The following is a 26,555-nucleotide window of genomic DNA, read 5'->3' as shown; positions in this document are numbered from 1 at the left end:
CAGCAATGACTTGCTTGGCTTTTGAGATTCAAGAGTTCACTAGCCTAGCTTAGCATTAAGGGGAAATGAAGAGGGATGTGGCTAGATTTGGCAGTTTCTAGAGCTAGGAGACCATTAACCCAGCTTAGCCTCAGGAGGAAATGCAGGTGAAAATGGTTTGCTTAGCTTGGCCTTATCCGTTGCTATGCCAACTCTTGCGGTAACCAGGGGAATATTTACTGTTTCCCATTCTCTTTGTCTGTGTTGCAAGCATAATTAGGAAAGTACCAGTGCAGCATGTACGTATTGCATCAAAGTTGCTCTTGTAAGAGATAGAACTGGATGGCTTGGTTGTTTTCAGACATAGGATATCATTAACCTAGCTTGGCCTGAGGAGTCACACCAGATGAAAATGGCTCCCTTGACTTTTCAGAGTCAAGAGTTCACTAGCCTAACTTAGCATCAAGTGCAAAATAAGAGAGATATGTCTAGCTTAGCTGTTTCTATAGCTAGGAGACCATTAACCTAGCTTAGCATCATTAGGAAAAGTAGGTGAAAATGGCTTGCTTGGCGTTTTCAAGAAGGAATACATTTGCAGAATAGAGCATGATGCGCACAAGCAGGGAGAAAAGGCCAATTAGCCTAGCTTAGCATGAAGCACGAAAGCTCTTTGCAGGGAAAAGAAAACAGACTACTTACCATAATACAAATACATTCCTCTGGAGTCTGTCAGGCATGCTTCAAGAAATTAGTAGACCTTTGTGTGTGTGAATACTCACAGGTTTGACACTGGTCCTCCTGATGGCCCCAGCAGCGTCCGTTACACGAGCGATGACAGCGTCTGCCTGCAAAACACACCGACGAGCAGGCACTGTGCATAAGACAACTCCTCTGCAAACTTTCTAGTTTTGTAGACATGCACAAACGCACATCCAGGCTCCCTCACACACCAAGCGCCTCATCGTCCACACACACCCTCGAAACTTCCCCGAACGGTGACAGTGACAGATCTGTCGGATCTCCTCCGCTCATCCAACAATAGACCCGGAGTCACGGCGGCGACTTGTGGCCTGTGAGGAAGCATGAACGACAGGCTTCTACTCCCTTCCGTCAAGCGCTCGCAGGCAAAGTGGGACCTGACAAAGCACTCACAGCGTTCGTCTGCCAGTGGCCCATCATCAACACTTAATTGACTATGGGTTAATTACAGACTAAGTGGAACAGTGTCACAGATTGTCACCCGGCCCCTTCAACCACTCCCACTGTGGGGTTGTTAATGTTAAATACTAACTACGACTTGGCAAGGGGCCCCAATTTGGCAACCTCGACTCCCACACACTCTCTTGTCATCTTTTTGGCCCACCTCCTCTGTTCTTTGTTGTGTTTTATCCCCCTCCTACTACACCAGTGCCATCTAATCAGCAAAATAGCAGTGTTTCACACATGTTGCACTGAAAAGTGTGTTTGAGTAACCAGCTCTGCGTGATGTCTAACTCCCCGCCGAAGTTGACGATGAGCTGACTTTATTCTGCTCAGTCTGCGAGCAAAGAAAGGTCATCACGGCTTCATCAAAGACACTCTCAACATTTCCCCCATTGTCTATGTCTTTGCTCGCCATTTGGTGCCACAGCTGTCCCTATTGTTCTTCCTGACATGTTTTGATATACTGTAGAAGGCCCCGGAGAAACTTCCCCGCCTCCCTGCCTTAAAATGAGCAAAAAGAGCTCGTCTGTAAGTGTTCTGAAAAGTTTGAGCGAGCGTGTCTTTAGCAGACAGCTCTTGTGACAGAATGTCTGCCGGACAGCGACGCCCGTTATGTCCAAAGCGAAAGGAGCCGAGGACCATGAAGTGGGGAGGGGGCGGGCTCCGAGGGAAGTGGGCAGCTTCAAACCGGCTGTCAGCTTCACTGAGATTTAAAGAAGAACACAGCAGACAGCAGCTCCATGGGCCCCGTTGCAGAGCGACTACCACACCACCACAATGGAAAGGTTCGCACATTGATGTAACACTATGTGATTTTGCTTCCAAATGGCCGCCAGGCCAAACCGAGTGAATGAAAAGGGATCGGACTGCTGCTGGTGGGGTTTGTGTTTGTGTGTACCTCTACTGTATGCAGGCATTAGATGCTCTCGCAATCTAAACATTTCGTGCAGAAGTTACCAGTCCCGGTGGTTTGCCGCGATAGAAAAAAAAAAAATGGACGCCATGACAGATCCTCAAAAGTGAAGCCATAGAAAGTAGAACTCCCCCTGGTGGCAAGCTGCAGTATAAATCGTAAATGAATAAATAAACAAATAAATAAAGTGCAGTACAGAGCTAGCACCATTGTTCCATTCTCGTCCAATAACGCTTAGACCTTAGTTTCAAACTCACAAGATGGCGTTGCCAGTATCCTTGGAATTCTAGGTTGACCAATTGGAGGAAGTGGAAACGTGACATTTTTAATTTTTTTTTTAAATTGTTTTACAGTTTATGTTTTTCTACTTACATCCAAGGTTGCTGTTGTTGGACGGCACCACCAGCAGCTCGGCCTGGGGGTTCTTGATAATGTCCCGCCAATGGATGGTATCCGCGTGGCACAAGAATTTGTTCTGGTCCACATAAACACCCCCGTTCAGGATCTCTGCCCAAGGAGAGGGGGGTAAAAAAAGAAGAAGAAGAAAAAAGGACACAGAAAGAGAGAAATGAGCACATAGCCATGGATATATCGTACATGTACATGCTGGCAGAAAATCAATACTTCAAGGTTAACTCTTATCGTTCCTTTGTCTCAGAGCTCCGTGCTGCATACTGTGTTCCCCGAAGTGCATCTGAGCATGAAGATAAATGCTATTGACAAATGCACACAGTAATTCAATGCCATGTCCAAAGACGCTGATGTTTTATACAGCGAGGGCCCCCACAAAAGATAAGTAAATGGATTTTAGATGCAAACTAAACAGGCGCGCTTTTATAAAGGACTCCGGTGTAATTTCCTAATCATGCATTAAGTATTAAATAATTTCATTGAGCCTCAGAGTTAGACGGAGTTAATGAGTTTGAATGTCACACGAAGACACCAGATACTTGTTGTGTTAATTAAAACTGAAACTAGAGCAGACGCTTTGTTTTTTTCACAAAGGTTCAGCTGTATTAAAATCTTCTGGAGTCAGAAATAAAATATAATAATAAAATAAAGCTTGGAGAGTCATCAATTTTTCATTGTACCACTATTATTTTAAAAAGGACTCCCTCTCGGTCGCTTCCAAATCATCAAACTGATTCACAGAAAATAATCACTGCTCTCTTGACCTGCTCCACATTCCTGTATCAAAATGAAGCTGACAAAGGCAGACTCCTGGCCCGGCGTTTGCTTAATAGCAAAAATATGTTTCTTTTCAAGGACCAGCGCCCTTAACAGATGCCTGAGTATGGAGTGTGATAATAAATTCTAATCCCTCTCCCTGTTACTAATCCAGGTTTTGGATATAGACACAGAATGAAATGATGCACCAGTAATCCCCCCCTCACTCTTCTTCCTCCGCCTCCTCTCAAGCTGTGACCTAAGGCAGAAGAAAAAACAACAGCCCCCATCGGTGCTTCTTTCTCTCTGGGACACCAGCAGACTGTATTATTTAGCCTAGTTGAGGGATTTAGATACAATCATCTTGCATCCCCGTCTCCTTGAATATGTATTAAAGCCTCATTCCATGAAAGTACTTGTCATAATAAATGAAATTTAATAATAATAATAAAAAAGTAACAATGTGGCTCAGATTAGGGCCGGATTAGCTGAGGGTAAAGAAGGGCATTGTCTCTTAAAGCAGATTATTAACAGCGTTATGACTTCGGTGGACGATTCAGCAGTCGACGAGCACGCGCAGTGGAAGCTAATCATTACCATCCGACACCCTGATTAAGGAAGTGGGCCTTGGTAGAGACGGGGACATTTATTCAAAGCCCTCTTTAGAGGTGACATGGCGATCCGTGCGCCTGCTGAATGGCCCACTGCCGCGGCTTCGTGTAATCATGTTCCCGTCACAATGGACGATTTATCTGAGGGGGGGACGGGGCTGTTTTGGGTGAGGGAGAAGGAGAAGGGGATGCTTTATCAAATAACATGTGGACTGCGTTGTCAGCACGCTTCGGCGTCATCCATTACCACCCGGATTCCCAAAACAATTCCTGACAGTATATGCAATGTACGTCCTGATGGGAGATCTGATCATACATGCATTTCCTAAAAGGCTACCAATGGATTGCATACATGGCGGGCCTAGATCGATCGATTCTTCTTGGGAAAACATAGCTCTAGCTAGACTGCAGCTGGTCAAAATACACACTCGGCAATCATCTCTCATATCGTCTTTATTGGCGACGAAGGATTAATATCTACTCAGCTTTGACAGGGCAACACCTTGAAAGCCTATTGAGGGAATTTCGTCCACAAAAAAAAATATGATTCTAGCCCAACAATATGGAACGTACATGAAATAAAAAGCAGAACTGCATTGGGGAGACATCCACAGCCGCTCATAAATCTTCCAAACCAATCAAATTGCGGCTTTCCGTGTGTATTTTCGAGCGCGCTGTCGTCATTAAAGTGCCACAATTGCAAGAGCCGAGGCTGAAATATGGTGCGGCCAGACTAATCTAAAAATTTGACCTCAAGGTGGGGAAAGATGAAAATTCTAGGGGCAAAAAGCTGCGAGAACCGTCCTCGTGGGGTGGGGGACATATAAATGTTTGCGTCATATTTTACGACGATCCATTCGACCATTTGTTGTTCGGTCATCTCGCTCTGTAAAGTGGAAAAAGATATCAACCTTTGAGGGGTTTTTTTTATGTGAAAGGGTGCAAAGGTTCGAAAAGGAAAGTCCCTAGCTTGGGCAAGAATTGGTCTACAAAGGGGAAGGCATGTAGAACTGCGGTTAAACAGTAGACCAACAAGAGAAAGGTTCCCTCCCAATAGAAGGTATTTGCCGTCTGGCTAAAAAGGTTAAGAATGACAGAATAAAATAATTTTTACACTTGAAGCCTTTGGGGCATGAAAGATATAATCAATTCTGCTGCTTTATGGGAATCTGTTCACACCGCCCAGCGCTGTCCCGAACGCTCTATTAAACGCCAAAGTCCAGATCCTCCTCCTCCTCCCTTCGAGACAAACTGCCACCTCTGCTGTCCATCCAAGCAAGGGCACTAACTCTTCCAGCGGGATGGCAAGCCCGTATCGGGTGGTCATTCATTTATCTGTGACAATACTGTGCCACTACCCTACTCCTACACCTCTTTGATTCGATAAGGTCGTTAGACCTAGAGCTGATCATACCCTGGTGTACCAGCACCCAGTTCCCTCAACCCCTCCGCATTCAGGTGATTCACGAGGTAGTCATAAAAGCTTTTGTCATGCATCGGAGGAAAGGGGAGGAGGTGGAGGGACAAGGGATGGAGGAGGGAGCAGCGTGAGGAACAGAGAGTTTTCCATCCCTTTTTACATAAAGGGACTATGCAGAGTTTTATCAGTAAAGCACTCTAATGAGAACCTAATACACCGGTGATTAGCTCACGGACGCTTTCCGGAGTTAATCTGGATTTTCATTAGAAAAAGTAAAAATACACGGTATAAGATTAAGGAAAATGTAAAGCATGTGGAAAATTAAATACATGTGACACTTTTTTAGGGGAGCATAATGACTATAATGTAAGCCTGCAAATAAATGCAATGGAAAATTTTGGCTTCCCTGGAGAAATCAAAAAGAGAGGCAGATTCTTCATTTTCTGGCGCAATTTTAGGGTTGTCTTCCTCTGAAATGACTTAACACCTGACTGCAGAATGAATTTCACAACACTCAAGACTGAAACCATCAGTGATGGCGATTATCTGAAAATTTGCTTCAAAACCGCCAGGACAGAACTTTGGCTACGATTCACATATGCACAGCTTTCTTTGGCTTCTAAAACAGCACGACAGAAATAAATAAACAAATGCAAATCTGCATACCCCTTGCTTAGAGGGTCAACAGCTTGTACCGATTTCCACTAACGCCTTGACGTGCAGCGCAGACATGATGACTCTGTGTACTCAGGGCACAATCTAAGTTTAGTGACATTTGAATTCAGTTGGATTCAGTCGACACAACAGACAAAACCAAAGTATTAATGCTTTCTTGTTGGATTTTTGAAACGTCTGTTTGGAGACATCAGGCAGATTTTACCCCTTGTAATACTGGAGATAATGTTATGGGTGTCCAAAACACCCATGATCTCTACATTTGCATTTTTGTTTGACATAGTCGACCAAAGAAAAATTATCTGAGCTGTAAATCCTGTTCATTTATCACTGATCATATCGTGCACATACACTATCTAGTTCCTCATCGGTTTAATTCCAGCTCTGTGGAAGGATTAAAAACATACTTTGATGGACTTTATGGCATTTTAAATGGCTGATATAGCACTAAAGTAATCTCCCCTTTTGTCTGCGTGTTCGACCAAAGCACTCAGTTGCCGCCGGGTTCCTTCACTGGGTGACACAGTTCTCAGCAATGCCCCTTTCATGCGCCTACGTGGCCGCCAAAGGCCCTGCCGCCATATGGCCGGGTCATGTTTGGTTCAGGCTGCTTCTGGTGGAGCATTTTGCGACATCTCTCTTGGAGAAGTCTCGCCAAGCAAAAGTTGAAGTGTCATGTTGAATCAAGGATTAGATTTGACGTGGAGCTGCGGGGCTGGCGTGGCGGTGGAGGTGGCGAGGGGGTCGTCACGGGAGGAGAAGATAATGTGATGAATTCTATCAAAACTGAATAAAAGCAGTGAATTAATTTATTTAATGACCAAGTGTTTATTAAATTCCATCAGTAAATCTGATAAATCTTCAAATTTGCTCCACTCCAGTGGTGAAACCACTAAAAGCATTGTTAAACAATCCACCAAAGCAAGACAATGAGATGGAAATTTGCTGCAGAAGTGATAACCCATGAGTAAAGTCAATTAAACCTACTACGAAGAATCAATGCAGCACAGATCCAGAAGCTTCCAGCTGACGTAAATGTCCACCCTATCAGCTTCTTCTTTAGAGGAATGGCCATGGGAAAGAACAGGATGAGTTAAAGGAAGGACAATGGCAATGTGCAACATAAGGGTATTGCGACTGCTGACTGAACTGTCCACGTATCTGTTCGGTTTTGCAGTACAACTCATTTAGCCTTCCAGTCAGAAGATGCAGCTAAGTGTTTTCAGCATCAGTATATGAGCATATGACCCATCGCCATAGAATTTTCTGCAATTTTAATCTGCAACAATGATGTGTGGACATGGTAAACCAAGTTAACTTGGTCCAGAAGTCCAGAAGTCCACATGGACCATCCTACATTGTGGTTACCACAACTCCCCTGTGAGTGGAAAGGGTGAAATGAGAGTTGTGACATGCCCACTGATGTTTTCAGATATGGTGGACGGTAATTCACTATTTCAGATTAATTTTATAATACATAGGAAAATACTGAATCTTCCAGTAACCTCATCCTTTCATTACGCCTTTGGATTTCCTACATTACGTCATCGATCCTCAGGCCTCTAAACTGTTAGCACTGGTGGCCTCTTGACACAAGCAGTTTCTCATTACTAAGAACCAATAGTCCATCATGCACTACAGTTCCCAGGTCCATTTCTAGGTTCAGTGTTCAGTCAAGCCAACCTGGAAGTTAGGACCCCAGAAAGAGTTAAAACTGCAACACTGTATAATAAGGATGCCTTTGCTACATAATACCTTTACAGATCTGTGTTTAGTGCCCATGAATTGGCAACTTTACGGCATTTTGCTTTTCAAATCAATTAAAAGAAAGAGAGCACAGATTGCCTTGCCAGTATTACAGTTAAGTGTTGATTGGACCCTCTAGTCAACTTTAGGATAGTATGCAAAAGTTTTTCCTCGCCTTCATGTAAAGAGTAGACTCGTGAGTGCTGTACAAAGGGGGATAATTTACAGAATACCAAGAACTCAGGGCTACGATTCAGGCTGTTGCAGTCATGAAGGAAAGGGGAAGGATCCAAACGCAAGAAACACAAAAGGAAAAAAAGGAAACGTATAATGTATTCACTGAAACCTGCAGAGAAGATAACTGAAGGTGCTGCAGTGGAGTCCAAACATGTCCGAAAGAAACCAGTAATCCAACAGAAAATGGGTCAATGTATGTAATCCCAAGAACGGCTACCGAAATGGAAACAAAAGCCAGAAATGCAGGACTAGGGGACTGTAGGAGAAACACAATTTAAAACCCCTGAAAAACACTGAAAAGGAAGCAGGTGAAGGAAATCGGGGGGTGGAGCAAAAGATTCCACAGGTGGGAAAACACAGGGGAGACAGAAAGCATTGAAAAAACATGGGAAAAAGGTTCTTTTCACATTAAAACAGGAAGACGGAAAACGGTAAATCAAACTAAATAAGAAGCCCAAATTGGAAACTTATGGTTGACTTTTGACCCCAAAAACTGAGCGAACAGTCATTAACGTACAACATGACCAAACATCGCCAGTGCAGCACCTTCATACTTTTGACAGATATGCAAGGTGAAAGGGTGAAAGGATGAAAGGTGGAACAGTGGGTGAGAGGCCAAATTGTGTTACCCATTCTAAAGCTTTATTTATATATATATATCTTTGATGCCATACCTAAATAAAACTAACGTGGGGTTTGTCTTTTAATTTGATAAATTAACTAAGTAAAGGGCAAAATCACTGGTCCCGGTCTGAAATTAACAACTGAACACTTGAGTAGATCTAATAATGTTGAGAGAGCGGATATGGAACTGAGATCTTCCCGAACCCTGGTTCTGGGCTTATTTTCACCATTTTGTGCGCTCTCTTCCCTACACCAAACAGCAGAGGGTCAAGATTAATTTCCAGATCCGAAGGCATCCGAAGCAACAAACAGAGAGGACCGCCGGGGGAGTCAGGGAGCTCCAATAGTATTCCAGTGACCCTTGAAAGATAATGTAGAGCTATAAACCGAAATACAGAGTGTTTTTAAAAGCTCAAGGTGAGAGCAGTGGTATTAGGTTCCTTGGAAGCGTTTATTTGTATTGCGCATCACACGCTCAGAAAGGACATCAGTGTAGGGATTGTTAGGGAAGTAAAAATGATCCCTGCACCAAGCTGCTTTCGTGAGCCCATTAAGTCCATTTTACTGTCGTTCAGCAGAGCGAAGAGCCCCTATTTTGAAGTAGTTTCTAGGCAATGATGGCCGCAGCACCAATCAGCAGCCATAGCTCTATAGGGAGGCCTGCTGATGAGCTTTCATCAGTGCTGCTAGCCACTTGTCCCGCTTCTCTTTCTCTTCCTAATTATGCTGATGAATAAGGCCGTAATAGTGATCTGTCCTTGACTGATGAGTCCATGCATTTGCCGTTATTGTCTTGTCTCGGGGGCGGGCGTGTCACGTATCACACAACTCAAGCTGAGTGCATTCGGGCCATCCACCGTGCTCTTTTATTTTTTATTAGGATCATCTCTCCCTGCCTGTCGTCCTCCACCCTGTATCCACCCATCCCCTCCCGCACTCAAAGCACTTTTTCACGATGACGGCCCACCTTGCTGAGCAAGAGAGAAATCGAGATGATCCCTTTTTTCTTCTACACAGTCGGACGCCTTCTTCTTCTTCTTGTTGGGTCGCGCATGCACAGGAAAGCCCTTAGATGTGCATAAAAGCTATGGCAGAAATTCTCCAGCAAACATGATGTGGAAACACTCGGCACAAACATACAAGATCCGTACGATAAATACTTCCTGTCGGACACCGAAAAGCATCTTATAGCTCAGTTGCATTGGGCCGACAAAGCCTTGCATTTGTAGGCAGAGCTGGAGAGTTAAGCCCTGGCTTTACCTCTTAAATGCCAATTAATCACTCAGTGTGTGAGAGAGAAATGCTGAGAGCCCCAAGGGACTTGTTTTCCCCCACATATAGATGAGGTGGAATCCACCTTCTACTGCTCTTATTCTACAATGTTTTGTATATAGAATTGGATGATCATAGGCTATAAATTCTCAAATAGTAGCATAGTGGCCAAAACCTCTATTAATTTTAAACTGCAACGCTAACCCTAACTGTAACCCTAACCCTAAGAAAACTAATTGAAAGCATCTTTACGTGTCAGTAGATGAGTCAAAACTGGCCAAAATTGAATGGTTTTTCAGAGTGTACTAACATTACATCTAATAAAATGCTTTCTTATGTTTGGGTAGGGGTGGAAGGTACCTGCTCAGATGATTGGACCCAACCAGTCAGAGAAGACTGGGCTTCCCAGCAGCATGGAAGTCTCCAGGTCTCTAGCTTTCAGATTTTACACTAAGAGCTTTAACATTAGTGAATATATACCATCTCCAACAACTATAAGTAACCCCTTATGCATCTGTATCCCCGTTTTTCACCAACTAACAATCCTCAGCTCAGGGCAAGTGGTGGAGACTTATTTTATTCTGGATTAGGGTAGGTAGGTAGGTAATAATGTGCATGATGGTAAATCAAGTCAATGCGAACAACTGTTTTCTAAGCAGCCTTCGCTGGAGAGCCAGCAGGCAAAGGCATTATTTGAAAAGGCTTTTATGTGAGAATTACACTACGCGTGTGTTGTCTGAGACCTGTAAGCGCTTCACAGTCATTTACATGCATCAGTTCCCGGTGCTCTGGTGTGGCCTGTGACACAGTGCTGACAGCTGGCATGACAGAAGGTGCCGAACTGGGGGAATGAAACAAATTGCCTTAATTTTCTTGGAGTGCAACCTCTTCGGGGAACACCGGCGAGCATTACACAACTGCAACGGCAACAAATCTGCGACTCTGGGAAAATAATGACTCACATGAGGACCGATGAAATAGCAAAGTTGGGGGAACGGCGAGACAGAGAGATTACGTTCAAGCTCTGTGTGCTGTCCTGGGCAACATTTTCGATCTATCTGCGATATTAAAGGGGGCCTAATAAGCTCATTTCCAGCTGGTTAATTTTATTATAGGACTCCAAGATTCACAGTTCAAAAAATGTCATAAAAGTTTTACACAGCCCCAAGTTCAGCCTCTTCCTGAAAGCAGGGTATTAAAGCACCTGTCTCTTTAAGGTCTGTGCATTTCATTTAAATGCAGCGTTTCCCCTACCGTTATATTAGGGGGACGCCCACCAAGCCCCACCAAAGACGCACTCTTAAAGGCCAAGTTACTTTTATTTAATTTTATTTTCTATATGGCGTCAGATCACCCCAGACATCAATTTAAGGTTACCTTGCCTATAGAACAAGTGGAGATCTTTCATTAAACAAACTAAATAGCCTTATGTAGTGTTAAGTATCTTGTCTCTGAAGGTTCTCAGTCATCCAAGAATTTCAAACCTGGGAATACCCTTAGACTGAAACTGGTCCACCCCAAAGACAAAACACCCAGCCAAAAATACATTGTAATGTAGTGTATGCTGTTCAGTGCAGTGACGAATGTACAGACTTGTACATTGGGGAAACCAAACAACCCATTCACAAATGCATGAGAACCAGCTCATCGGTGAAAGACTCAGTGGTCCATCTCCACCTGAAGAACAAAGGACACTCTTTTGAAGATAGCAATTTCAAAGCCCTAGTCAGAGAAGACATATGGTTTGATAAAGGAAGCCATCTATGTCAAATTGGAGAAACCTTCTCTAAACAGAGGAGGTGGACTGAGGTTTGATCTGCCATCAATTTACAATCCAATCTTGACTTCTGTCCCCAAGAAGTTTCAACACCATTCACACCTTGAGACTGGAGGTGCCCACTGACAATAGCGTCATTAGAGCACCATTCACAAGTTATACCCACGGAGTTTTCCTATTTAAACCTTCCCATTCAGAACTGAGAAACTGAGAAACATCTTCAAGAAATTCTGCAAGTCCAGTTGCCTTTCTTCAAAACGCATTTTGGATCGCTATGTATCTTATTTAAAACACGCCCTCTCAAATTCGTAAACCTAGGGGCAACACTAGAATGTTCCGGTTAGATGACGATGTAAAAAGAGGAAAACCTCTATGGTTATGTGTCTATGTGTGCTTCCCATCCTCACACCCAGTTCTCTTTTTGTGCACTGGTTCGCCGCGTCAATGGTGCGGGGCATGATCACCAATACGGACCATTGTGGCATTGCCTTAATATTACTTTACCTTGTTTTATTGAACCTTTCGTATATTGTTGTGCCATTATATCTATGAAATCAAACAAGGAAAAACTCAACAGGCCATCTTTGAAGTGTTTTGCAAAAACCATCTATACACACGACCATTCTTTGGAGACGGAATGAGCGGGGAAATCCTCCAAAAAACCCGGGCTCAACGCGCCTTCCCCCCAAATCCGCCAACAACCTCCCCCACCACGCAAACAATCCATCCACAGTGGTCGCCTTGTTCTAAGCCAACCGGAATCCATCACGGAACACTTTGAACTTCACAAACACATCGGAGGCAATGCAAGAACTTCGCACCTGGATCAGTAGAACCAAGGGGAACAATAAAGGGCTCAATCCCTCCCCCCCACTCTAGTGTAGAAATTGCTTTCATCTTATAGCTGAAATGCTCGCCATACATTTAGAATGAGCTGCACTCCGGCTAAGAGACAACAAAAAGATTTACTGAGCAGAGGACACACACACACACACACACCGGGTTGCAAATTCAGGGAATTTCGAATAAGGGGAGGGAGTTTGTGTGTGCGTGAATGGGATTTCTAATTGGTGTTATGGTTGCGCACCGGGATCCGAGCGTACGGATGTACAAGCGCTTGCCAAATCTTACCAAACTAACTGTAATTAAAATGAAGTTTCATATTTTTTTTATTGCTCAGCCAATTTCCTATAACGCTGATGTGAGGTAAACACATGACTCGGCTTGAAAACAAGCAGTCTGTCCCTTAGGAAACCCTCTGTGTGTAATTGTGAAGCACTCCACTGTACAGTGCCTCCAAGCATGTTTACTCTAAAGAGGAGGAAGGAGGGTATGGGGGGCGGGGCGGGCTGTTGAGAAAGTAGCTGCTTAAGTGAAAACGACTTCTGAAATCCCATGAATAACCGTTAGGTCTCCAGACTGCAAACAAGCCACTGGTAGATAAATGGCTGCAGATTGCCAAGATAATAGAGACAGAAAACGGCGACTAGTTTGCCTCGAGGCACGGTGGGGAGAAAAAAAGGGCAGAGCATCAGCAAAAAAGGGGGGGTCCGCGGCGCGAGTGGCCAAAATGAAATGAACTTTTAAAAAGTGGAAAGTGCGTAGCTTTTCTTTCCGGAGGGGTACATACGTCTTGCTCCTGCAGCAGCACTTTTCATAAAGACCTGCATTATTCACACACCTAAAAAGCCGTCAAACGGCTGCGCTGTGTTTTATAAATGATGCGCTCCTCACAAGCGAATCCGCAGTGGCTCGGGGTGGGATGGGGGGGGGGGCTGACTTGAGAAGAACTTATCTGATCTTCACGGGAAGGCGGAGGTGGGTCTCCAGAGTCCCGTCCCTACCCCCACCCCGCTTCTCCATTATTAGCTCTGCCAGCCAAAGAGATATTGTGCTCAGTGACAAATGGGAGAGGATCGCGAGGGTGCAGACAGTGCGGGGGAGGTCCCCTCCAATCCCCCCCCAGTCCCTCCCGTGATCCGGGGTGATGCCGCCGTGTCCTCACCGATAACCATAATTGTGTTTTAAAGCCCCTGATTAAATTTCACAGTCTCGAATGATATTGTTTCGCGATGAATCCTTATGAAAACCGCTTCACCCTAGGAGATTATGGAAGCTGTGTAGGCACTGACGGAGATGGAGGCGCACACTTTTTTCCTTTCCCCTCACTTTCCTGCCGTCACCCTCCTTCTTCTTCTCCGTCTCTACCCACTCTTGCCCCCAACCCGCCCGACAGGTTACACAGCAATCATGATTAAGAAAACTCTCCGAGACGTTTCTCTCAGACCTAATAAAAATGAAAGCCTTCAAAATAAAAAAGGGATTAAAAAAGTAAACTTCGGTGTCAATCTCTAAACTTTTGCCTGTCTCATTACTTTACCATCATAATATAAGTTTCCCTTTAGAGTGTCACTGCATCTCTTGGGGAGGCCGATGTCTTATTTTTTTATGTTATTTATTTATTTATTTATTTTGGAGGTGACACAAAATGCAATCAGAGCGAATGAGAAGCCAGCAAATTCAATAATGGAGGCGAATGAAAATGGAACTGGAGACTCTGCACTTAAGGCCGGATGGGCTCGCAGCCCTAATGAGCCCTCTTCTGTCACCGCTTCCCTGCATCTAAATTAACCAGCGGCCCTCCAATCAGCGCGGGCAAACAAAAGAGCCAGCCAAACAGACGAGGGGGGCCGCTGAATACTAATAACGGCAACGAATGGCAGTGGTCGTCAATGATCAACGCTGATGCATGCGTACGAGCCGCTGGTGGGAGTAGCGGGGAATCTATTAAGGGGCAAGCACTGTCGGTTTGTTAAAGAGGTAGTGTAGAGGAATTTCATTTAAATAGATGTCAGTTAAGTCGTTATTTATCAACGAATAAGGTAACGCCGCTGAGCCACTTGCAATGATATTTGCCAATATTTTGCGTTTACGTTACCTCAAACTGTGTGTCTGTAAGGACATACGTGGGAAAGGTGCTGTTATTACACACCATGTCCTCTTGCTTCAACTTCAAATTAACAGGATTTAACCAGCAAAACAGTCACAGAATGTTTTGTGACACTCTGTACTTTTACATGCACAGCTTAATGGAGTTACGCTCAAAATTCGACTTTCTGAATACGACCCTTGTCTCAATTTATATGCAAATGGAGAACATCGAATAACTGACGGGTCCATCCTCCACACTAGGTGGCGATATGTGTCTTTTCAGTGGGTTAATAAGGCCCCCTTTCAGCTTGACCTATTACGTCATGTAATAAATTAGATCTGTTCATGCGGTAGACCGGCATTTCAAACAACAACAAGATGGATTTTTAATCTTGTACATGTTATCCCTCAGGTGGTTTGTCTACCCGCTCTGTTTACCTTCTTCTTCTGCCACCGGCTTTCTTGGATGTTTTTGGTCCAGGGTCAAATGCCAGTACAGTGGTTGTGGAGCATGTACACACACATTGTCTAGTTTAACTTAAATTAAGACGTATACATGCTGCGATCACATTATCTCCGTGTCTTATGCACATAAGGAGGACTCCGATATTAGTTGGAGTTTTCACATATGTGTCCACGTACTGACTGACATAAGCCATTTTCATTAAAGACAGCATAGAGAGTTTGCTGAGTTTGGAAGAAAAAATCTGACATGTAGTCGCATGTAATGCAACAAAAAGGAGCAGCCACAGTGATCGCTTATATGAAGAGCTGCAGGCGAAACCTCAGAAGCTATATGAAGCATAAAACTATGAAATGAAATGGCTCACAGGAAGAAAAAAGACCGATGTCACTAAGGAGTTTTCCATCAAAACATTTTATACTTTATTCTAGGGCTTATACAGATTGGTTGGTTCAAATTCCAAATCACGGGAGAATAACGATGTAGATGCCTCTGGGAAGACAGGCATGTTGATGGGGCTGAGTTGCTGTAGAGCATGATGCGAATGAGCTATCTGTTCTCATCATATGGATTCAGGTCAAGAAAATAGATTTAATTGTAGGAAGACATTACTTTCTACTCTGCTTTTATTTGTAACGTCATCAGCAACTAGTTGAGGAGGGTATAGTTTGTGTTGCTTCCTCTAGAATTCTGTAACCTGTAGCCTGTCTATTTTCATTTTTGCAAATTTAAGAAAATCAATGGAAATCAATTAGGATGGAAAAAAAACCTGCAGAAAAGTATATTTTCCAGTCATCTGTTTTGGAAGTTTTTAATAGTTCTCAGTGACCCAGAGGTCAAGCAACTTACTCATCAAATAAATTGCTATGTACAGTCTCCGAGTACAAACAAGCCCAGAACTGCTGTTCCATGTTGTTTTTCTATGGCAGAAGGAGTTACCCCGACAGTCAGTGCACTACCTGCTCTGTTACTGTGCTGGAAATAGTGTTTCGGCCAAGATAAGAACATCAAACAAAAATTTAGAGGGCACTACGAATGGACCATGGGGGAGCCATGAAGACGGTAAAACTGCTGAGCAGCTGAGCTCATAACTTGAAATGTGGGCTATTATTAAATGTCCACTCTTAAGCCAGGAAATGAAACAACAAAAAGAGTTCCTTCAGCGCCTTAATGTGTGTGCCTGAGATCCTGCAGCGCACATACACCCACTCCCAGTGTGACATGCATTTTTGTAATTCAAACAGAGCTCATTTTCATGGCGGCAAATGCTTAAGAAGTGTTGGAAACAGAGCTAACCCTCTGCATTAAAATTGACACTTACAATGGGCTAAATGGGTGATTTGTCATTTTCTGGCACAGAGCTGCCGCACTCATCCCTCCACTTTGGTAATTTAGAAACACACCGACACGGACACACACACCCGCAAATCAGCTATGACCAGTAAATTGCCTCCATCTGGTTATGCGGTATATTTAGTGTGAGGTTCTCCAAGCCAGTCCTGGAAGACTGCCCTCAGCCCTATACCTGCGCCTTACGTGACTTCTACAGTTGTTTTGCACAGACATATTAATCAGTGATAATGTCACACACCACATCTCATGAGGGCTCTAGATTGAGCCAGGCGGCTTTAAAAAATATAACGGACCCAAAAACGTCATTAAAATCTACCAAAGTCAAACAGGTTACAGGCGCCTGGGAGAAAGTGCAGGCAAACATGAAGCAGTTCATTTGTCCACTCCGGCTCCCCAAGACCCAAAAGCGTTCAAATAACTTGCAATGTCAAAAGGGTAACATGTGCCTCGTAGCAACGCAAACAATCGGGTACTTTGAATACAATTACTGTCAGATGAAAGCTTCTCAATCATCAGAAAGCTGAGCTGCAGAGGAACTTAACCCTTTCCCGCAAAAAAGTACAAATTATTGAAAAGGAAATGATGTCTGATCACTGAGTAATGTCTGAGTAATTCTGACCTTCTGAAAAATTACTTCAATCCTAGGTAGAACATTTGATGAAGTCACGGCTAGTTGGTCTGATTAGGTGAGATTGTTGGGTAGGAATGCTGACTCTGCACTCTGTTCTTTTATTCAGTTAGTAAAAATATCTGTTTTAGTGATTTTCCTTGATAGTATTACCTGGGGTTCACTTTTGCAACACCTTACTTACAGTACATTCATTACTCCTTCGAGCCTTGAAGTATCTCAAAGCAGCAGCTTTAAATGTACTGTATTATTTGCTTGTTCTAAGAGTTGCCTTTTCCTGAAATGCATTTTACATTGGCTGTAAATTCTTCGGAGCACGACATCTCAAAAATCATAGGTTGCATGCAGAAGGTAGTTTTTCCCGAGAGCTTTCCATCAGGGTTGCCGAGCCACAGCTGGAATGCCACTCGGGTGGGGTCGAGTGTTGGATGTCAGCTTGACACTTCATATCGCAGACGTCCGTTGACAATACGTCGTAGCTTGTCGCTTGACATCACCGCTATCGTATCATGCTGAGCACAGAGCATACCTGCAGGGATTGACGAGTCTATCTGTACTGGTTGATCTTATAAGCTAAAAGTTTCTTTCCATTGCCGTAACTGTTAACAGGATTGCTTACTTACTACATGCTCAACAAGTCCTCATGAGTAAACACTTTGTTTGCAGATTGGTTGCACAGTAGCAGTAACCTAACACCAGACTGTGACATAATTCACCAGAATCGGAAGTTTGGTGAAGGTTGTACGCACTGTTTTGTGATGTTGAACCTTTGAGACTGTAAGGCTTTGGACCTTTGGCTTCTTAAACTCCATGCTGTTGTTGTATTCATGCTTGGTATTGCTAGCTCACTAATTTAGGGACCACAATATCGCTCTTTGACTGCAAGACATTTGTCTTGTGGACAAAGAGAGAGATTGTCAGTCTCTACTTTCCCGTAATTTCTACATTACCTTTTTTTTTTGTTGTTGTGGGTTCAGGTACTTAAACTAATTATTCGGAAAAGATCATGGTTTCAGGGAGTGCCTTTCCAGTGCATGTTGAGATTTTCCATGCACAACAAGAAGGTGCATATCGACGTCTACCACGGTCACCTTTAGAATTCAACTACAACTGTCATGTCTGGTGAGGATGGGATTTATATGGCTATATAAAGATATTACCCCTGACTCCCCAGCTATTCCATGCTACTCCCTGCTAATGATGCAAGAGGGCATTTACACAGTTGGGGGGATGTTCTTCTTTTGGTGATGTTAAAGAGCATTACGGAGCAAAAGCTATTATTGCTCACTAGGGGTTCTGTCAGGTGTGTAGGCAGCTCAGTTAGCAAGGGTCAGCTAAAACTCACCGGCAGATCACAGCGTGTCAGCCAGTGGAAGTGAGCCCTAAGATCAAAAAACCGTGGACAAGGAGCCGGCGTTCTGCCCTGGGGAACTATTACCATCCCATTAGAGATCATTTCGCCCTCCTTCCAGACGTGCCACAGCCACTAATGGAGATAAATCCAAAGCTCCTCGTGTCTCCACGTCAAAGAATTTGAACAAAAAAAAACACCAACGGCAGCACAACACTGATGAAACCGAGCACAAAAATGATACGCCAATGACTTCTGGGCGCAAGACTGTCAGGAAAACTGGAAATAGACAAATGGCAGTGTCAGGATGTCATTGAATGTCACCTTTTTTTGAAACGAGACGTGCTCCGTTATCTTTTGTAATCTTCGGACAAGACACCGAACAATAACAGAAGGCGCATGACTGTGGTTCTTTTAACCGCCTCGTCTTTTCTCCATGTGATACAACAAGAGGGGACTCTGCGAATGTGAGACAAAGACGATTTCCAACCTAGCCTGGCACCAAAGTTCATATCTCAGAAACATCAGGGCAGATTTATGGGTTGCGTCGCATTACATAACACTGGAGTGTTTTTTTTTTTTTTTTTTTTCAAAGAGGAAGGCTGGCCGCTTTGGTGTTTCAACACTCTTAAAAAGGGCAGTAAAGATGAAAGAAAAAAAAGCAAAACTTTATTTCACAAGCAGACTGAAAGGCTCTCTTGCTTTGCGGATCTACGACTGCAGCATTTTCTGGGCAAAGCCGCGTTTGAAGCTGGGAGATATGTTTTAATCATTTGCCGCCTTAATGATGACACTGGATTCATTATTAATGGGCCCCATCCCTCCACTCTCCCTCTTCTTCATAACAGGCCGGAGCGAGAGTGGGTTTTAGTATTAGCAGCTTTTGCTCTATTTGATCTCCTTGTAATTACGCCACTTTTTGGAGATCACACCACAAGCTTTATGTTAAGTAAAGAGGCCTTGAAAGTAGAGCTTTTTTCCCCCCTCATCCGATACAAATTCCAAACAGAATCGTCACAGTGCTTTCTTTCACAAAAGCGAAAACAGGACTGCTGCCTAAAATTTGTGATCGCTAAAAAAGATCTGAGTGGGCCAAGTGCCTCATGCTCACCGTGTGCAACCTGCCTTAAGTTTTGAGTTGAGCGTAAGGTGGGAAAAAGTTAAAAAATGGAGGCAAGCGTGGATGCATAAAAAGGCAACATCAGTCAGCGGTCTTAATGTGAGCTGCACTGCTGTAGGATTCTCCTTTTAGGTGTATGCCCTTTAAAAAAAAAAAAAGAAAAAAAAAGAGAGGATATAACATCTTTGATGTGCTGGATCTTTATACTCTCCACTGAGAGGATTTGTTGTACAGATCAAATTCAGCTTTTATGACACTTCTGAAACTGACACTTCAAAAAATAAAATAGGTTTGCTAAATCTCAAAAGAAATATCCAACTATGATTATATGTACTGTCATTGTTGTATTGGTGTTATGTGGTCATTGCATCAGTCTTTTCTGGGCTTGCATTTCCATAACACATGAAGAATAATCTATTTATTTTTTATTTTTTTCAAAATCTGCTGGCTTAGCTGAGCAGGTTGACCGCAAAAATGAGAAACTACTTGACCCGGCAAATCAATGGCCGTGCTCTAAATACGAAGATGCACACGGGGTTAATTGTAATGAGGTCTATTAATCAATTCACCTCAGCGGCAACTGCTGCTGGTAATTTGGGCCTAAATGCATCCGAAATGCTCACAGAAAATGTCGCAATTAGCGTGACAGTGGAGGTAAATTATTAGCTTGAAATTAGGGGATGTTTGGGACGTCGCCAAATTGCCGAACAACGGCGGTGCCGCTGCAGCTTCTTCTTCAGTGAGCCTTAAAGGAAAGAAAAGCAAGGTGAGAAAGAAGGGGGAGAGGTTAGTGGAGAAAGAAAGAGGATGGCAAAGAAATGGTGTTTTGCTCTCAGCACACGGGCATAGGGGGCATTGCTGCCAGATGGGAAGTTGGAGTTGGAGCTCTCTTTGGGGCACGCTGAGCCATTTGGCTCCCGGCCAGATGGGCAATTTTACAGGAGAGGGGGGGAAAGAAAATTGTGGGGGAAAAAAAGGCTCTCAAACAAAGCAAAAGTTAAGCAAAGAAAGAGGCAGAAACTGGATTGGAAAACATTTCAAACCCGGCTCTCATAGTCTCTACCTCTGGTGGTTATTACACCCACTGCTGTTTAGCATGGGGTAATTAGCGCCGCAGTGTGTAGCGAGGCGTGCTATATGTATGCAGTTCACGTGGCTGTTGATGTACGTGTGCAGAAGCACCACAGGGTGAAGCTGAAGTTCATATCAGAGGAGTTCCTTTAACACAGATTACTATATATCCCCGCTACCATAAAGACTGCACAGCTGCATGCGTACTGACTCCACAACCAAATTGAATTTTATGCTTTTCGTCGACTCCCGCTGAATCCACAAAGGGATTGAACTGTTGTTTAATGTATTGTGCGCGGTGAGAAATGCTGAATGCATTCTCGCTTGGCCACGTCCCGCGTATATCCCCTCGAGATGTGGAGGTAGTGGCGTTGGTTGCAAAATGAACGTGTCCATTTCATCACAGTATGTGGATTTGCGGAGAATGTGCCGTTAGTTTCCCTATCATCATTAGGAAAGGAGAATAATCTGCAGGCCTAATTGTCAGCTTACGTGAGAGAAATAGCGTGGCAGAGGAGTTTCCAGGCAGAGGAGTGGAGGGAATCAAGGGGAGCAGCACTGATCCATATGCATGACTGGATCTGGCTTAATTGCAGAGTCTGGGTGCTCTGGGATCAGATGGTATGGACTAAAGTCTAGCGATGTGAGGCCCCCACTCTGAGTATGCGCTAAAGCAGGAGATTTGAAGAGTGCCAGCCAGACAGGCAGGGGGCCAGCTTGAATCACAGCGGTGAACCAGAGGTAAATTCTGCCTCTAAGGATCAACATTATCTCCCAAAGTTTCCAGAGAATAAGTCTGGAGATGTAGATTATGCATTGTGGATATAAATAATGCAAGCGTGTACCTTCCGTGCACAAATGGATTGTTAAGTACACAACACTCACTTTTCAATGGCGCTACTCTAGAGAAAAATCCTTAACATTACACAAACAATACTCTACTCTTTGGCTGGACAAAAAAAGATCTTGGAAGAAGTTCCGGAAAGAGTCAGGGTTTGGCAAATTAATTACCATCAATCAATATATGTTGTTCTCTGTCTCATTAAAAAGCAGAAAATGAATACCCAAGGACACAAAGTTTTGTGTCGATTTAATCAATCGACCCATGAGATCTGGGTATTTGGAAGCTTAGGCAGAAGGTCTATAAGGAAGATCTGTACCGTCGTGGTATACTTCCTTTCCTTTCCTCTATTTTCTCATATTTTCTGCTTTCCAACATGTCAAAACCCTTCCATTCCCGACCTCAACGCCAGAACTCATGTCCAATTAGGTGTCAGCATTCCCTGAGACTTTTCTCAGGGATTGTACATCTCTCTTCCTTTCCATCTACACCTCCTTCTTAGTCTTTATCAGAAGTGTCCGTCAGCCACCTGATAAATCCATCTTCTACGCCACAATCACCAGTGTCCAGACTCCGGGGGGTCTTAGTCAATTCTGACAGATTCGTCTAGGACTAGGATTAATGATACTGTCGCTTTTCTAAGTTCTTAGCTCATGTTGCTAAAATAAATCTTACTGGACTTCATAGAAACAATAGTCACCAACTGCATCCTGGTCCTTTTTACAAAACCACGGCACTGCAAACGAACCACCTCGTTATGCCACTCACATGGGACAAAACCCGACAGAATGCCATAGCATGTCTGCTTTCCGGAATCGGCATCTTGCTCTGACTTTAAGACAGATGTCAATTTAGCCCTTTATTACCTTACAGCCAGCTTGCAGGTGCACCAACGCTGCACAAAAACGTCTGTCCGAGCAGAACTGCAAGGTAGAATAAAGGTGAAACAATCCTGCCTTGAAAAGGCTGTGTTGACTGGAGCTAGAAGGTTATCGCGCAAAGCAGGATAGAAAGACCTTAGAGCGTGTTGACAAGTTTGTGCAACAGAGAAAGGAGGAGAGAGAAACCTTAACAGGCAACCAATATATTCTCTGTGAATACTGGGTTTCCAATCCAATGTATTTGTAGTAAAGGAACAGAAAACAGTAACATATTACTCATCGTGAGTCATACAGGCATAAAAGTGCTCTTAAGCCACTGTTTCTTTGTAGGTTGATCAAAATAGAAGGAACCCTACTGCTTTACCGGCTTAGGCTGTCAGCATCCTCCCTCTCAGGAGTTCTTTATCACTATGTTGAGACTCCATAAAACGCAGCTTATTACATTAAATCTGTCATGTGTTTTAATATGGCACAGTGTTTGATTCGCCATCATCAATCTTGAAAGGCCCAACTGCAAAGTCGATATCGCAGGAGCCCGCGATGAATTTCTGCTGTCTAACACCCTCAGCACTCGCAGTTTTTCTCCTCAATGCAGGGTTGTCCAACATTTCGCCACGCTTGCTCAACATTTGCTGCGTTCCCAAAACTTCGGCAAAGGTGTGGTCCAGGACCGGAAGATGCATGGCTTCTGTTTTACACCAAATTTAATTTGGATCCTCCGTGAAACGTCTGACACAGAATTGCCCGCGGCAGAAAATGCAGGATAGATGCGGGATAAATTGGTATGCCCACAGGAAAGCAGTATAAAGCGGGTAGATCGATGCCAGAGAAGAAACCTCGGGCAAAATACAACAAAGAGGGATGCAGCAAAGGCGTCCTGGTGGCTTGGCAGTTTAAGGCCGATACCACGTGTCTAAATTGATCCCAGTTTGTCAGGCTCTCTATCTTTCATGCTTTGGCAATCCCTTCCGCAAATACCCCACCATCGAACTAACCTTAAATGCGACACACGTAGCAGTTTTAATTCGAACAAATTACTTCTGATGCGCCCGTGTGACTAAATCCGCAGGAACTGGCGGCTACCAGTGCGTTTGTCTTTGTTCTTTGGCTGCGCTTTGGAGGACATACGTGCTGGACATGATTTTTTCCTACTGGCCGTGGTAAGATGCTCGGAAAGATTAGGCTCCATTCGTGCTGGAAGAACAAATACTTGTTTCCTGTCTTTGTGCCATTTAGAAATCCCAAAAATTTCGACCAAAATCCAAGACGATTAAAAACAAAGACGTTGTTGTGTAGAGACACGAAAAGGCTTCCTCTCCTATTTGGTAAATAACTGCATGAAGCAAACTGCTATGTTCAAGATAGATGGTATATTTCCAACTGTCGCCCCTCAAGTGACACCTTCTCATATAGCCTTGGACGTCATCTTCCTTTCTCTGAACACTTGGTTTTCTTTCCTGACCTTCATCTCATTTGATAGCTTCTCTCAGCATTAAAACAAGCTGGTAAAGAAAACAAGTGACCCTCAGATTCTGTGTGACAGTTGTCACTCAGCCAGTGCTTCTCCCGCGACATCACGCGTTCTTGTCTCGGAGCAATGCTAATGCCCGGCACCAAGACGGAACATTAAGGCAGCACCTGCCTCCGAGAGACGCTGAAAATGAAGTTGTCGCAGGCCGACTGCCAGCGCAGACTCATCTGTGAGCATCACAGAAGGCAACTTGAAATAGGAAGAAGCAGGTGCACCAACATACGACTTCAAAGCATGTAGCATCTCTTCTATTATTCTGACTGGAGCTGGAAGGTCACTCTGCCACTGGGTAACGCAAAATGGCAAACATCAACCAACGCTGAGGCCAAGGCTCCGATGCCAAGTTAACAAAGACAAAAGCCACCCTTCGCATATCCAACTCCCTTCAGCTTTTGCCCTCTCCCACAAAAAAAAAAGAACAGCTGTTACATAAAAACATAACACTTCCAAAATCTCTCTACACGAAAAAAGGCCTATTTCTGAGTAAACAAAAAAATGTAATTAACAAGAAAATGGGACTTTCCGCAGACATCTGATACAGCAACACGGAAGATTCATTTGCCAGGGTGGCAGACACGTGGCTTCAAAAGTTGACTTCCAATTTTGCGACTTAATTAAAAAAGCCCTATTAAATCTGCATATGTGGGCGTGAAAACAAGTCAAACACGAGCATTTACCGCGCCTGGAAATGGCAACATATTTTTCAGGGTGCTAGAATTCACAAATTTATGCAATTACTCATATTAGAAGAAGGAGTTTTGATTCCAAAATGTTGCTATTTATCATTTGATTTGTTGGAGTTTCCGACGCAACAAATCTTTCGTTGTTTTACTCCTAAAAGTGGAAGTGAAACAAAAGAACAACTGACAGAAGTGAAAGAGTGTTAAACCTGCATGTTAATTATGCATGTGGTTGAACATGCTGTGATTCTGACCTGTGAGGTTGCGCAAACCCAGCTGCCTCAGGCCGTAGTAACCGTCCCGCCTGTAGTTGAGGAAGATGGCCAGGGAGTAGCGGCCCTCGTACAGCTTGGTGCCCCGGATGATCCGTAAATTCTCCAGCGGCAGGTATTCAAACTGATTGAGTGCCACCAACACGTAGCCGGTCACCTCCCTTATAGACTGCATGGATTATAAAAAATACACAAAAAGGAATGTAATTAACAGGCAACACAAGGGCAAATGTTACAAAAATTTTGACACGTGTACAATATCACATGCATACAACTCTTGTCAGGTTACTTATTATTTAGGACATAGGTCCTAAATACATATATATATATATCTCACTACAGGGTGGTCGCAAAAAATAATACAATAAATAGGACTGGTTTAATATAGAACATAGTAGGTAGGGGGGGCCTATTCAATCTGTCCATCAGTTCGGGGGTCACTGGCCTGAAAAACGTTAAAGACCCATATTTTAGGATAATTGTGTGTTTATTATTCTTTTATTTTAAGGTATATATTGTGGAACTAAAGGGATCTGGACATATTTGGGAGCTGTTCTACAGCATCCAATTGCAAAGAACCTAACAAATCTGACAAAGCAATATTTAAAAAAGAAAAAAAAAATGATGAAATCGTCAGTTCTAGTGTCCTGGTGTGCAGTGGATTTATTTTAGATGTTTCGGCGCATTTATCTTGTACCAACTGGCACCCGGGAGCCCTGCTGTGCAAGTGTGTTTTCAGTTTTCTTGAAGGATAGAGTTATATCATTTGAAACTAAAAGCGAAACCCAAACCTTAAACCCCCGACTACCTATCCTGAACATCAACTATGGTGTCATGCATATATACCATCGTTAAACTGATTTATTGTACTCAGCATCATACGTTTTATATTACCACATTTTAGAATTGTGACGTTCACAAACGAACCGTATCTGTTGACCAGCTCTCTAAAAGGAACGATGGGAACAGCTACAGTGGTGTTCTCTGTTCCCCCCTTTCACATAGCTGCACACAGAAGCTTCTGCTTTTGCTTTGAGAAGGTATTGTGTTCGAGTTGGTATAGTGGTGAGTGTAGATGGTTCAATTCCCGCTCATGCGTTAAATAAAGCATTTCTCTATATATAGACTCTAAATTTGAATTATTCTAAAAGAAGTTACCCCGAGACGGGCATCTTAAAAATAAATTAATATCAAAATGAGCCAGTCTTTTCGATGGCTCTTTGAAAGGAACGCATACACAAGATCCAGCTCCTCCCAAAGAGCCATGAATCCCATATCTACCATATATCTTCATCTCCATACTTACAACCTGTGTATGTGTTGGTCACTGAATTTTCCGTTCAGAAAACAGTATTAAAAATAAATGAGGGGTTATTTGATTTTAAAAAATTAAAATTGAAATTCAAGGCATTTTTCTTTATCAGGGTCGAGAATGGATTTAAAAGTTTCAAAAAATTTTCAAACTTTAAAAACTGGTCGATTTTAACCTTCTGTTTTTAAAAATAAGCAATAAAATCGAGAGAGGAACAAAAAAGTGCCTGTTTTTTTATCTCCATATTTTGCAAATGGAAGTCCACATTTTCAAAGTAAGAGCACGTATGAGGACGGTACCATGTTTATGGCAAGAGCGCCCAAATATATGACTTCTATCAGTGGTTTCCCTATCCCAGGCTAAAATGTCTTTGGAACTTCTTTGGTCTTTTTTCTGCAGTCATGACCTCTTCCCTGAGACTCTAACTTCTTTAACTTCTGTTACACCGTTACGTCGTCCTCATACATGCTCTTACTTTAAAATACAAAAACCTCAGG

General features: G+C 43.4%; 1 protein-coding gene across 4 annotated transcripts in view; it reads right to left on the bottom strand.

The window, feature by feature from the left end:
- The window catches only part of LOC125000900 (receptor tyrosine-protein kinase erbB-4-like), a 264,556-nt gene that overhangs the window by 85,176 nt on the left and 152,825 nt on the right, over positions 1-26,555 (bottom strand). For all 4 annotated transcript variants that reach the window (XM_047576651.1, XM_047576648.1, XM_047576650.1 and 1 more), the window contains exons 3-5: positions 24,729-24,915; positions 2,468-2,602; positions 759-824 (exon numbers count right to left, since the gene is read on the bottom strand). In XM_047576651.1, coding sequence (XP_047432607.1) covers positions 759-824; positions 2,468-2,602; positions 24,729-24,915 — 388 coding nt within the window. The remainder of the gene's footprint in view (positions 1-758; positions 825-2,467; positions 2,603-24,728; positions 24,916-26,555) is intronic.

Source organism: Mugil cephalus, chromosome 23 (genome assembly GCF_022458985.1).
Source record: "Mugil cephalus isolate CIBA_MC_2020 chromosome 23, CIBA_Mcephalus_1.1, whole genome shotgun sequence".
Classification (NCBI taxonomy): domain Eukaryota; kingdom Metazoa; phylum Chordata; class Actinopteri; order Mugiliformes; family Mugilidae; genus Mugil; species Mugil cephalus.
The sequence above is the reverse complement of the archived record's forward strand: the minus strand, read 5'-3'. Positions and strand labels throughout refer to the sequence as shown.